Source organism: Myiozetetes cayanensis, unplaced genomic scaffold (genome assembly GCF_022539395.1).
Source record: "Myiozetetes cayanensis isolate MyiCay16 unplaced genomic scaffold, myiCay2020 scf17, whole genome shotgun sequence".
In the NCBI taxonomy this organism is placed as follows: domain Eukaryota; kingdom Metazoa; phylum Chordata; class Aves; order Passeriformes; family Tyrannidae; genus Myiozetetes; species Myiozetetes cayanensis.
The window spans coordinates 2,298,892-2,312,452 of NW_026087378.1; the positions used below are offsets into that span (position 1 = coordinate 2,298,892).

General features: G+C 39.5%; 1 protein-coding gene across 16 annotated transcripts in view; it reads right to left on the reverse strand.

The window, feature by feature from the left end:
- TENM2 (teneurin transmembrane protein 2) overlaps positions 1–13,561 on the reverse strand; it is a 617,318-nt gene that overhangs the window by 211,668 nt on the left and 392,089 nt on the right. For 15 of the 16 annotated variants that reach the window (XM_050312365.1, XM_050312379.1, XM_050312377.1 and 12 more), the window contains one exon: positions 8,807–9,016. The exons of the other annotated variant lie outside the window; for it this stretch is intronic. In XM_050312365.1, coding sequence (XP_050168322.1) covers positions 8,807–9,016 — 210 coding nt within the window. The remainder of the gene's footprint in view (positions 1–8,806; positions 9,017–13,561) is intronic. 16 annotated transcript variants of the gene reach the window in all.

Below are 13,561 nucleotides of genomic sequence, written 5' to 3' on the forward strand. Positions count from 1 at the left end.
AGCATATTTTGCTTGGATGAGCCCTGTTTTCAGTGGAGGGTTTCATCAGTAAAGCTGTTTGTGCAAGCCCTTTTTAAAGCACCTGCTCCCAGAGGGCAACAGGGCTGGAGCAGGTAAACAGAAAGGGAAAAATATTCAGAGTGAAGTGGCAGAGTCCAGATCTCTTTCTGTTTATGAAGGGCTGTAGAAGACATGCATGGGAGAACTGTCAGGCAAAGAGTCAGGCATGAATATTGAAAAAAACCCAGTGAGAATAATTAAGAACCACTGAGCAGTTTTGACAGTGATGTGGTGAGGTCTCCACCTCCTGTAGTTTTTAGAATTAAGATTGAATATATTCTAAAGGAAAAAAAAGTCCTAATTTCTATTGATTCCATCTTGCTTTATATGAAGACAAACTCAATTTCTGGAGATGTTAATGTGATAAATAGGTGACATATTTAGAGGTTTGCCTGGTAAAATGCTAATATTTATAAGCATATTAGAAACAGGTAAATAAAACTGTAAATCTATTAATGTAATTTTATAACTAGGAGTAATAATTAAGCACTAGATAACTGCACAATTTATCATTTAAATAAAGCTTATCAAAATCAGGAAATCCATAAGACAAGTTATTGACTCAGATGAAAAGTGTCTCCTTGCCTGTAAGTGTTTGTAATGGCACTTATTTGGATTTATAGGGAGAAAGAGTGAAGTTAATAACTTTCTGTTATTACAAAACCAGCCAACCAAGCCACCCACAGAACCTTCTGTGCACAAATATTGCAAAAAATTCTTTAAAAAATGTTACCCTAAATTTTAGGTTCTCTACTTTGTAGCCCCTGATGCGCAAACAGCTTGCATATGCTCGACTCCTCACTTTCAATCAGCTACCAAATTGTGTTGGTAACAGCTAAAAGCATGAAATGTTTTCTAAATGTTGCCTTTCCGTTTAAACAGCAGCACTATCCACTCTGGAACTTGTTAGGACTATGCCACTGCCAGTGAAAAGGAGATGCAGTTCAGAAGATTAAGAACTCTTTATCAAAAGACAAAATTATCACAAAGCCTGAAAAATTCTTTCCATGCAGCAAGACTTACAGCAGAGAGCATTAGCAAGAACAATTTTCTACACATAGAGGAAAAACACACAAACATCTGAACTCAGCATATGAAAGAAAAAGAAAAAAACACTGAGTTTTTCTGCTTATAATTGTAATATCCTCAGTGCCTTCCAGTTTTCAAGTGGTGTACCAAGTCTAGGCACCCATTTTCTTGGTGCAGTGACACAGAGCAACAATGTCTTGTCATTACGTTTTGAAAGCTTCAAAAGTTTTCAAAAGTTTCACTGTTATTGGTGACTTCTAAGGAGCTGCCAGGAGACAGAATAAGCATTGGTGATGAGAAAAAACAAGGCCTGACTGGCCACAGTCACCACGTTGTGTCCCAACCATCATGGCAGAGATCAGAAAACAGAGGTAATGTACTGGAGAAATGGAACCTTGGAAAGCTGGTGCTGCAGCTGCATTGCTGTGGGACTACAGAGGCTTCCAGTTCAACACATTTACAAGCCTTAAACTAAAATGATGTAAAAGCAGCTCAGAAAAATCTTTCCAGCTCTCAAAACCACGGTGAGTTTAAGAAAAAGACAAAAATACATAAACAACAGAATTAGAGGCTGTTCTCCATTCTATAGCTTTTTGTAATGCATTATCATTTTTATTACCACAGAACCTTCTGTTTGAGATTTGTTTGCTACGATTATGAATTCATAAATTAATAAATATAATGTTTCCGCAATATCTTAATATCTGGAATCACGTCTTCTGGCTGAAATTCAGACATCTGCTGGCATCATCCACAGGGTACACAGATTAGCAGCAGCAATAATATCAGTAATGGTTGCAGCAACATGGAGCTGATACTTAAGAGAAAGTACACCCTTCGTTTTCAGTGGGAAAACACAGTTCATGCTGTTCCCTCCATTTCCAACTCCAGTTCAAAGCTCTGAAATTAAACTCAGTGCTCAAGAGATGCAACAGAATGAGAATGTGACTGGTCATTAAGGATTTAGAGAATTTAAGTGTTAGAAACAAGTTTTGAAAGAAAAAAAAAATCTTTTCAGGTACCTTGCTTCTGCATACCTGCACTGTTTAAACAATATGTGTAAGAGACACTATTGCTTAAAACCTCAAAGTTTGGCCAGGCTTGATAGCATAAACACCAGGAACCCAACAGGTTTCAGTTTCTGTATCTTTACTGGATTCTCATCTGCTGAAAAGAATTTTAAGAAATATAGGGTGATTTATGCTCTTGAGCTCCATTAAGCATTAAAGACAGAATCTCCAAATTAGTGTTGCTCTCTGCTCCTTCCGGGGCAGTGCCCAACAGCCATGGGTGCCAAGGTAGAAAAAAGCCCATGGCACTGAAATGCTCAGTAATGGTAACGACAACTGACCCAGAAACAAGCACACATAATTTACTCTTAATTTAGAAATAGAAATTGAAATGCTCAGTTTACAACCCTTTTTTGCATTGCTGTAAAATGTCATCAGAGGAAAGTTCCTTATGGCATTTCCTGGTGAGTTTATTGAATAGGAAATACTATTCCTAAACAGAATTTTACACATGGCTGTAATGCAAGGCTGCCTTTTTGAGGCAGATTTAGGAAAGTATATGAACTAATTTTAAAAAACCAAACCTGGAACCTTGACTGGTTTTAACTACTGCTGATCTAAGCATAATTTAATTCTGCAATGAAATATTCTGAAAGATGTTCCAGAAAGATGCTGCTGAAATCTTAAACTTACATAGCAGTTAGGACAGAAAAGTAACAGTGAAGGAGGCCAAAATTTTCTTTCTGATTGCTGTTCCTCCCTGCCTGATCTCAGAAGTAATGCAGAGAGACCAAACTAAACAAAACCAAAAGTAAACAAACACCCAACGAGCACCAAAGTAAAACAACAGCCCTCCTCACGGCCCCACTTGTCACACTGACAAGGAGAGGAAGATTTTAATTCCTTGTCTCCCTTGTTGCTCCTCTTCCCCACTGTGATAAGATCCCCCTGAGCCTTTTCTTCTGCAGGCTGGACAGTCCCTGCTCTCAGCCTCTCATGATGCCTCGGATGCTCCAATCCCTTGAGCACCTCAGTGGCCTTTCCTGGGAGCTCATGCCCCTCCTGTCCTGGGAGCCCAAAACTGCACCCAGCACTCGAGCAGGGTCTCGCAGAGCAGAGAAGGATCACAGCCCATGACCAGTGTCAATGCTTGGCCCCAGAGCACATTGCTGACTCCTGGTCAAGCCTCAGCTCCCCAAGACCCCAGTGCAGAGCTGCTGGTCAGTCCCAGCAGGGTACTGGTGCAGGGGTTATTCCTCCCCAGGCACAGACCTTTGCATTTCCCTTGCTGAACTCCATGAGGTTCCTGTCAGAGCGTTTCACGCCCTGTATTGAGCCTGATTAATCACAGAACAGTTCCTCCAGCAACTGGTATCACGCTGGGACAGCTGTGCACTCCAAGGTTTCTTATCTACACTTTAAACCTTTGTCTTTCTGGCAAAAAAGATCAAAGTGCTACCTACTAAGATATCCAGACTCTTTTATTTAGTCTCTTAAGTAAGCCAAAGTCAATCTTTTATGAGGATTAAAAAAACAACAACAAAAAAGAGCTATGAATTCCAGATTGTTGTTGCTGCTCCTTTTATTTGCTGTCCTGTAAGCTGATAGATACAGAAACTGTGGTCTCCATTGAGTAGGGGGTGATATTTAATCATCTGAAGAAGATGTAATTATTTTTTCTGTAGGGCTCATTTATTTCTTAAAGATGACTATCTGCTGTATGGGTTTGCATTATAGACTAGAAACTGGAACTACTTCTTTATTTGATGCCTGTAGAGGGCTATAAAACAAACACTTGCAAGCAGTCCCAGCAGAGGATCTCAAATAAGACCTCCAGTTACAGTGCATTAATGAAAGTCCTGGCTTCTTTCAGAAAAGAAGATTTTAGCAATCTGGGTTAAACTGCACGGAGATGGTGGTAATTACACATTACTAATAATGAAATCCTATAGGTTGTATCTGTTGAACATAGGAGGTCCTTCAAGATATTTATACTGAATATAATGAATATTGATAATTTACATAATATTACCACATAATAGGGTCATAAGCATAAGGAGTCACATTCTTTAGTTCAACTCTAACTCTCAGACATTAAAGAACAACAATTATCTCATTCAAGCCAACCTGTTTCTCTGTTTCTCTCTTCTTGCTGCCAACAACTGCTTGTGAAAAAAATCAAAGCAAACTGTCCTCTAAGCAGTGTCCAAACTACTCTGTGGGTAAATACTGTTCCATTGAGCCAAATGCTTTGTATCATTGTCCCTGAGCCAAAAAGACACGTTAACACTGAAAAACCAGGCACAGTCCCCCTTCCAGTTAAACTTCAAGTTCTTGGGAATCATGGCAACATCTAAATCACAGTTTAGAATTTTCCCCAAATCCAAATACTCCAAAAATCCTTCTGCTTCTGCTTTTACTCTCTCATCGATAAGAATGAGATTATCACTATATGAAAACCTACAGTGTGAACAGGTACATCTACATGTTTTACTCAAGATGGAAAACAAATGAATAGGATATAATAAAAGCAAATGTGCAGGCACCAAAACCCCTTATCTTTTGTTCTATATAAGGTTGAAAACCAACTTGTTACACTGTATTATGAGTGAAGGCATTAAAATGTCATTCCAGCATGCTGAGTCACCTTATATTGCCAGAAAGAACATATATACAAACAGAGGAAGAAGAAACAAACCTACGCCTATTTTAGCTGTAAGAAACCATCCTAGAAAATGGTGTGACTGGAACTGACCTTCTTTCAGAAGGGAAAAAGAAAAAAATCCACTAACTTTTCAAGGATAAAAGGTCTCATTTCCTTCTATAATATTTGTGTTTTTCAAAATACTATCAGCAGGTGCACCAGATTTCAAAAACCTCTTGTCCTTCATCACATATAATTGTGCTGCATATTATATTAAGAAATACAAGCAATGTAAGTGATGGGAGTTCAATTAAAAACAGCATAATATCTTGTTGCATAGAAAATGATTCTGCAACTGAAATCAGGGTCTAATGAGAGAAAAAAGGAATACATTTTCACATATTTTTAATTACACAGAACTTCCTCAAACATGATTTTTAATAATATATTCCATTAGGTTAACATCATATTTAAAGAAAGTGCATTTTCTGATTTCATTTTAAGTCTGATTTTGAGCAATTATTGTGTCATTGTTCTGCAGTAGAAAGGTTGAATTCATTTACTGTGTGGTTATGCTGGTTATGATTGATGCCACTTCTCCAAATGATAAACCAATCACCCCGATGATGTAATGTCATTTTAAGAGTGCCATAATCACATTTCTCTCAAACTGGGAGCTCTGATGAGTTCTAACAAAGATTTATTGTGGATTAAAGGCCTTCATAACATCAACAATAGATTGCTCATTTGATAGAAGATTTGATTAGGTAATTTTTTTAGGGAAACGATTTTTCCATATATATTTAGAATGGTTACTGTGAAGGGCACAGGGCAGCACATGTGGATGAGCATCACCTCATATCCAAAAAGATTCATCTTAAACCTGTTGAGGAGCTAACCTGTAATGGTAGAGGTTGAGGCAAGCATAAGTCTACAATCAGACAAACAAGAGGACACTTCAACAAAGTAATTAGTACAAGACTTGAGCAAATATTTCATATTCAGCACGTACTTTGAAATAGAAATGTTTAAAGAAGGATCTAGAAAACACCAGCAAATATTTATTAATGATTCACAGATTATCTGCGATCTAAGCCTTAAATCTAAGTATCTATAAATCTTCTTTTTTTAACCCAACCCCAAATCCAAACAAAATATTTACATTTATTTACCATCTGCCAGATGTCTGCATCTATGTTGCTAAGTTTCCATAGGAACTAACCTATGTTAGTGAAAAAAAAAATTAAAAAAGGAAAAAACAAAACCTACCACCAGATCATGATCTACCTTTCCCTATCATGTAGATGGTAAAAGCTGCTCTGGAAATCTTTCAAGGCTAATGATGAGACACAAAAAATGCTAAGATTTATTGTAAATATCATTATCTGTGGTATTTTCTCATAAACTGTGCAAAGGAAACATTGTGACAACTACAGAAAAAAACCAATACTACTAGAAAATAACTATTAATTTCCAGAGGATGCATTAAGTCCAGAAGAGCTCATGCTATAGAACACTCAGTGCTGATCAAATAGTGATGCATGTGTCTGTGATCAAAAATTAAAAAAAAAACCCTAAAACAGACACCTGTTTCTTATACCCTGAAAATTAAAAGTCAATATTTATTATATGACTGTTTATTAAAGAAGTAAATGGGCTATTTGGGGGGAAAATGCTAAGATGTAGAATGAACAAATCAATGCTTAGAGCGTGGCAAAAAGGCTCCTTGGGTCAGCCCACAGTAACAACTGTCAAACAGAAAGCTTTTAAGGATATAAAGAAACAGTGATTATTATTTAAAATGAAACAAAAAGAGCTCTTCCATCAAATTTTCAGGTGTTGTTTTACTGCAACTTCCTTCATTTGGCTTCCTGAGAAAAGCCCTCGTGGTTCCCTCAGTCCCAGAAGGGGCTGCAAATACCAACTGCTCAAGTATCCTCCAAGTCTCTGTTTCAGTCCACATTCCCTGACCTTGATTTTCTTCTACTTCTTTCGTCCCTCTCCCATTTACTCTTCCCATTTCCCTTAAAACCCTCACAAAATGTTTGATCCACCACATCCTTTAGACAATGTTCCTTCTTTTGTTCTTTATTCCTTTCTTCAGCTGTCAACATTCTCCCACTGCTCCCAGCTCTGAGATGAAGCAAACACACCCCACATTCCTCACTGTGGACAGGTAATGGTCCATCACCAACCTGTGAACCAGAGCTGCTTTTTCCAGGGACATCACGTGACATTTCTCTGCCCTAATTTCCTCTGTCATTTCATTGCCCTGTTACTCAGTCTCACGGCTGCTTTTGTGATTCCTCACAGGCTGATCTCACTCTCAGCACCCTGCCATCCCTTTCGTACCCCCACAGCTCACCCTCTTCTCTGTTTTCATGTCCCATGAAAATTCATTGGGGAGCTCCAACTTCTGCTTACTGTCTTTAAAACAACTACTTACCATGCAGGAACCTTCCCTCTTACCCCGATGTTACTTTAGCTTCCTAAAAAACATTTAGTGACAGGTTTTTCTGAGACTCTTTGGAAAACACAAAGACCCTTCAATCACCTGGAACCCCCTTCTTCAGAAACAGCTGACCCTTCAAAGGAGTCCTGAATGGAGCTACTCTGATTCAGAGATAAATCATACCCACTTCTCCACTCCCCATTTCCATGGTTTCTACTGAGTTGCCTATTACAGATTTTGAGGTCTGCAGCTCCCAAAATCCCCCTGAAACCCTAAAAGCCCCTCAAAACCAGCATCATTTTTACCACTCATAATTCAAGTGGCAAAGAAGCACAGGTACACTCAACCTCTGAATTATTATTTCTTTGTGTGATCATATTTTAACATATCTCGAGGGGGTTAAGGGATAATTCAGGATGGAAGGAACCCCAGGAGGTCCCTAGTCCAGTCTCCTGCCAAGCAAGGGCAGCTCTGAGGTCAGAGCAAGCTCAGGATTTTAGCAAACCTGTTCTTGAAAACCTCCAAGGGCAGAGACTGCAGAGGCTCCCTGAGCCACCTGTTCTAATCCAGTGCTTAGGTAAAAAGTTTTACCTCATATCCCCTCTGAATCTTTTCTTTCCACTGCTCATTGTCTCAGCCTCCCATCACACACCCCTGAGCCAAGGTCATTCTGTGAGCACCCACAAAGGCCAACAGTTCCACACCACTGTTCAGAGCTGTATTGTTACAGGAAAGAGACCCCTTAGGCAGATCAGGAACCTCATCTAAGATATAAACTTAGTTTAAATGGACAGGAACTGCACAACATATATCTGTGTTTAAAAAAAAAAAAAAAAGGAAAATAGAAGGTGCTATAATAGCCTTCCTTTGTTTTGCCTTTATTTCTAAAAAAGGGATTGCATTTTCATTCCTCAGTTTTCGGCTGTCAAAATGACAAGTCATTGCCTGCTAATAAAAATAAAATTTAAAAAAAATTCTATATTTAAAAAAATAAAGAAAGAAAAAGAAAGAAAACCCTCAGCACTACAGATTCCATGACTGATAGAGCTGCAAATGTTCTAAAACAGTGTCCTGAAAGAAAAGAATTAATTTGCTGAAAAATAGCAGATCTTAGTTAAATGTGACACTGTAAGTATAGAATCAGACAGATTCAGAAACAAGAACAGACACAGACTGGCAGAAGCAACGTGCATTTTGAGATACAGAACCTCATCACCAAATGAGATATTAGATTAGTCCATGCAGGAAAAAGAACCATTGTGTGTACATCTCTCTCCCACAAGATACATCAGGGAGCACGAAACCACCTTTGAAAAATAAATCCCTCTGACGTCAAGAATTCAATAATATTTTTACACTGCTTGTAACATACCTAAAACTAAAAATCCCTCTGCAGTAAAATGAAGTAAAACCACACACAATGTATTGTGTTTCCAGAAAAGTTTCTATGAAATAAACCAGTGAGATTGTGTTGCCCCATTTCCACAGATGCTCTCAATTTTGTGCTGATGCAAGAACACATTTGCAAATTTAAAGGAAAAAAAAAAAAAAGGCATAAAACTGGCACAAAACATGTCACAAACAAACTCCATATGTTTGCAATTTTCTTACCACTGCTGGAAGCCTGCTGTGGGCCTGAACATGCTCTCAGTAGATATGAGTTAGGAGAGAACTCCTCGTCAGGATTGGTGTCCATGATTTGATGGGACGTGTTGCTGTCTAGCAATGGCATCTGGCAGCTAACTGGTGGAGGATTATGAGAACTGGGCAGCTGAGCAGATGGGAGAAGGCTGGACGAGGATGTAGGTGGAATGGGACGACCTGGGAAAGAGGACAGAGGGATCAAAGATCAGCAATGAATGTAATGAAAAAAAAAAACAACAGCCAAGTAATTGCACCGTGACTGCCCATCCTTCCATCCCACCTCTGCTGTGCAGAGCCCCTCAGCCTCTCCACTGCTACCAGCTTGTCCCTTTGTATCACATTCACGGCACTGTGAGCAGCTGTGTTGTGAACTCATCCCAAAATTCCCCCTGCAGCACTGGCTTGTAGCTCCTCAGGTGAACAGATGCTGGTTAATGCCACTGCCCACCCCTGGACAGAAGGGTCCTGTCCTGCTCCACATGGGCACTGCCACACTGGGCCACCAGACACTGAAAGGCCCCCTCACTGCACTCTCACATCCTGCAAAATGCAAGTGCAGCAGCTCCATATTTTACCAGGAAAACATTTCACAGAAATAGGGATTTTTTTGAGAAAGAGAACTATAATTCCTGAAATTACATCACATCTGTAAATCTCTTATAACAATGGTGGTGGGCTGATTTTTTTTTTTTTTCCCCAACCAGGAAAATTGCTCCAGCACAGGAATCTCTCAGGGGCATGTAACAAGAACCATAGAAGGGCTGAGGTTCTTCCTGTGATGTTGTAGATCTTCCCAAAACCCACTGGCAGATGTGACAAGAGCAACAGGACTGAAAGGCAATTATTCCACTTTAGAGATGGGCTAAGCTGGAATGTGGATTGGCAACTCAAAGTTTTGCTTTTCTTTCGCTCCTGTTGTTTTCCTGTGCCCTGCAGAGGGGCAAAATTTCCTGCCCAGCTCACCAGTTTAATTCCAACCCTGCAGCCCAATCCTTGGTGGGTACAATACACCTCAGCCCACTGTAACAACATGGTTTTGGTCAACTAAACTAATGGCAGCAAGTCAACGACGACAACAATGCTCATATTTATGTATTCTTTGCTTTTGTGAACTTCCCATAACTTTACACCAATCCATTCCATCAAATGCACACAGATGACAGGTTTGATTATTTCTTGGCACTATGTTGGAAAGACACAGAGAGGCTGAGGTTTGACACACCTCTGACAGGAATGTGACACTTGTGCCCACTGTGTGCATTTAATTTTCACATATTCTGGCTCTGCTTCAACACTGTGAAGTTGAAAGAAGCAGCTTTATAAATTCTAAATCTGCATTTACTCTGTGTACCATATGAAAATGTATTACTGTATTATAAAACTGTGGGACATGTGACGGTATGAGATGAAGGAGAAGATTTTCTCCTTCTGTGTAAACTGCATATAGTATTTTAGAGCAATTTAGGTACATTTTTGCAGAGTATATTGAGAAATTAAAAAAAAACAGCACAAGAATTCTTTTGTCAGGAAAGCTAATCACATTGTTAGCATTGTGAAATAACACAGCCCAAATCCCTGAAGAAAAGCTAAAATGTCCAGTTACTACAGCTCTGTTTGTAGTTAGAGGAGACAGAAGGTATGAAGCTGCTAAAATGTTGCATTATTTTGGTGGGAAGTTGGTTCCTGAGGAAGATCTGTCCACAAGCACATGTCAATTGGAAAACATAGATGTCTGTGAGCACCAGAACCTATTGCCAATCTGCCCTCTGGTTAGATTTCCTAATAAGCTGCCGAATTTGATTAAAACTTTTCTTGTGGTTGGGGCATTCCCCATCTTTCTACCAAGCTGGTTTTTGGCATCTACCGAACATTAAACTCCCACTACAGCCATTCCCTCTACTGTTGTGGGGCTCTAGTAAAATGTCTTCTCTCTCTACCCTCAGCTCCTGAAACACTCAGAATATCTTACAATATTTATCCCATCTTTTGTAAAATTTGGTGGGAATTGAGTCGAAAAATTACTGAAGAGGAACAGAAAGACACTATTAAGCTTTGTTGCCTTAGGAAATTAATCTAAAGGGTAACTATCTGCAGTGCCACAGCTGAGAGAATGGTTGTGAAACTACCAAGGAGAAGTGTGGTTTAATCAGTTAGGCTTTAAAGAGCACGATACATGCAATTTATTTGTTACTATATACTCTTAAGTGAGAAATAATGAGAAAAATCCATACTGTCTAATACAAACATCTTGGTCAAATAAGTTCAATCAACCATTCAGAAGGACACACTAAGCTTTCCAGGTTTTATAAACCTGAGCTCCTTGTCAGACCCATTCATGTGTCTACAGATACCTCAGCAGTTGTATTGTGAACTCCCCCCCATCTCTTGAACTGGTTCGTAGTTTGCATCATTTCCCAGTGGGATTTGCAATACCCTGCAGTGTGGGAGACACTGCAATGTCTGGTAACATCAGTGTTCTATTACACTGCTGTTTTCAACATTTAAATCACAATGTCAAGAGAAGTTCCTACAACTTGTGTCTAGTCTTCATATATTAATATGTTAAAGCTTCTGTGAATAATGTTTTTATCTAGCTGTGCATTGACAGAAATCCTATGTAATGGATACTTCCAGTGATGGCAATAATGTAATTGTGTAACATACTCAAAGAAAGAACAGATACAAATGCTAGAAAGGGAAACCAGACATAAAGCTGAGGTATTCCATTTTCAATAGGAAAATGTATTAGCTCTTCTTCCAACCTCTGTTCATATGCATGTTCATACTGCACATATTCATGCATGAAAAAGACTTGCAAGATACTGAATGCAGCATCTGTAAGGTATTTTTCAAAAAGATCAGGCATTCAAGAAGGGGAAAAAAAAATTCCCCTCCTCTCCCCTTCCTTTCTCCTGTCATTTATCTTATTTTACTGTTTAGAGTGAAGGAAGAAACTTAGTAACTCTCCTTCATTCAAATTTGGGCTAGCTTTGGGCTTCCATGCCTCGGGGCACCTCATTCTGCAAGGGCCTTATTTATCCTCTAATAACTTAAATTCCCTTTTTTTTTTTTTTAAATCAATTTCTCATTTCTACATCAGCCCAGGAGCTTTTATGGAACTGTTCCTCAATTACTGCTACACTTGAGGTCCTAAAGGCTTAAAATCTGCTGTACAACCTGCATTCAGAAACCCGGCCACGCTCAGAGCTCCTAATGATGCCACAAGCTCTGCAGCCACCTTCAGGAGGGCCTGCTCAAACGCTGGGGATGCAGATGGGACACTGGTGTGAGGAATTCCTTTAATCTCCTTGTTAAGGACAACTTCACAGGCAGAGAGAGGCTGAAGAAGGCAGAGCCTGCCATGTGTGGTCGTGGTGCAACGCAGCAATGGGGTGACAGAGAGGACTGTTTCAAACCTAGAAATCTGTAAGACAGCTAAAATTCTGTTCATCTTAATCACAATAACACATCTGGAGAAGAGAGACTTTGGTTGCCATTGACCTGAAGGACCAAAACCATCACCAGAAGGAAAAAAATCAAAAGGGAAAAAAGACTGCCTGCAATCACTCCAGCATGAATACACATAAATAAGAGACACAATCAAAGAGGAGATCTGGTCATAAGGACTGAGATAAGAAAAAAATGCACAAATCAATGTCTCACTGTTCAGTCCTTGACACATCAGATTGCAGAAAGAAGGGAAACCTTATGCTAACTTTTTAAAAAACTCTTTGGAGGATGTAGTAGCATTAAAGTATTAATGCAGGAAGCTAAGGAAGTAAAGAGTGAAAGCAGATGAGTTGTTTCTCCATAAGTGATGGCATCAGAAGTGCCGTGTAAAACACTTAATTGGCAATCAAGATTTTGACATTTACTGATTGAAGCTGCTGATGTTCCTGTTACACCAATACAAAGTATAGGACCCTGTGTGAAGTAATCCCATAAAATTATGTTAGTGACTTAAATGATGGACAGGATCATTAACTGCAGTTGCTGTGTTGCTCGTATTTACTAAAATTATACAGAGAAGGTTATCTAATAATGGCATTGGCTGAATATTAACGAGAGGTGATTAAAGGGAAGGATCATATATCCTCCTCCTTTGCTCCCTTCCATCAGGAAACAGTGGGAAGGCTGGACAGAATCAGTACAAGGACCACAGGCAGGACCCTGTAACAGGCTCACCGCTCTCCTCCTCCAGCGCTCAACGCCTTCTCACTACGTTTGCAAGTCAGCCTAAGTGAAGCACCTCCATTGTCAGCACTTTAAAGAGTGAGAAATGCTGCTAAATGTGTCAGGAAACAACTAGATAACGTAAGATGCATGTTTTTGCAGTGCAAAGCACTATAAAGTAAGCCGGCAGCTGATGGAGGTGAAACTTTCCTGAGGTACAGCACATTCAGCAAACTTTCCTCTTCCTCCCCACCAGAACTGCTTTCTGCAAGAGAAAAAAAAATATCTCCTTCCAAAATAAACGCAAAGCATGGCTCACCAATGGCCTGGGTACTCTCATGCAGAGTTATATTTAATAAGCTAAATACATCTTGCTCCTACTGGCATAGGGAATACAAATATTTCGCACTTTGTGAAATTACTACATTTAATTGACAAGGGCAGGGCGGGGCAACACATCTATGATTTTGGAGCTGAACTGGCACTTGTGCTTCCACTCAACAGAGGCTGGCAGGGCCTCAGCAGGCAAAGCTGGGCTCAGGGGAGAAA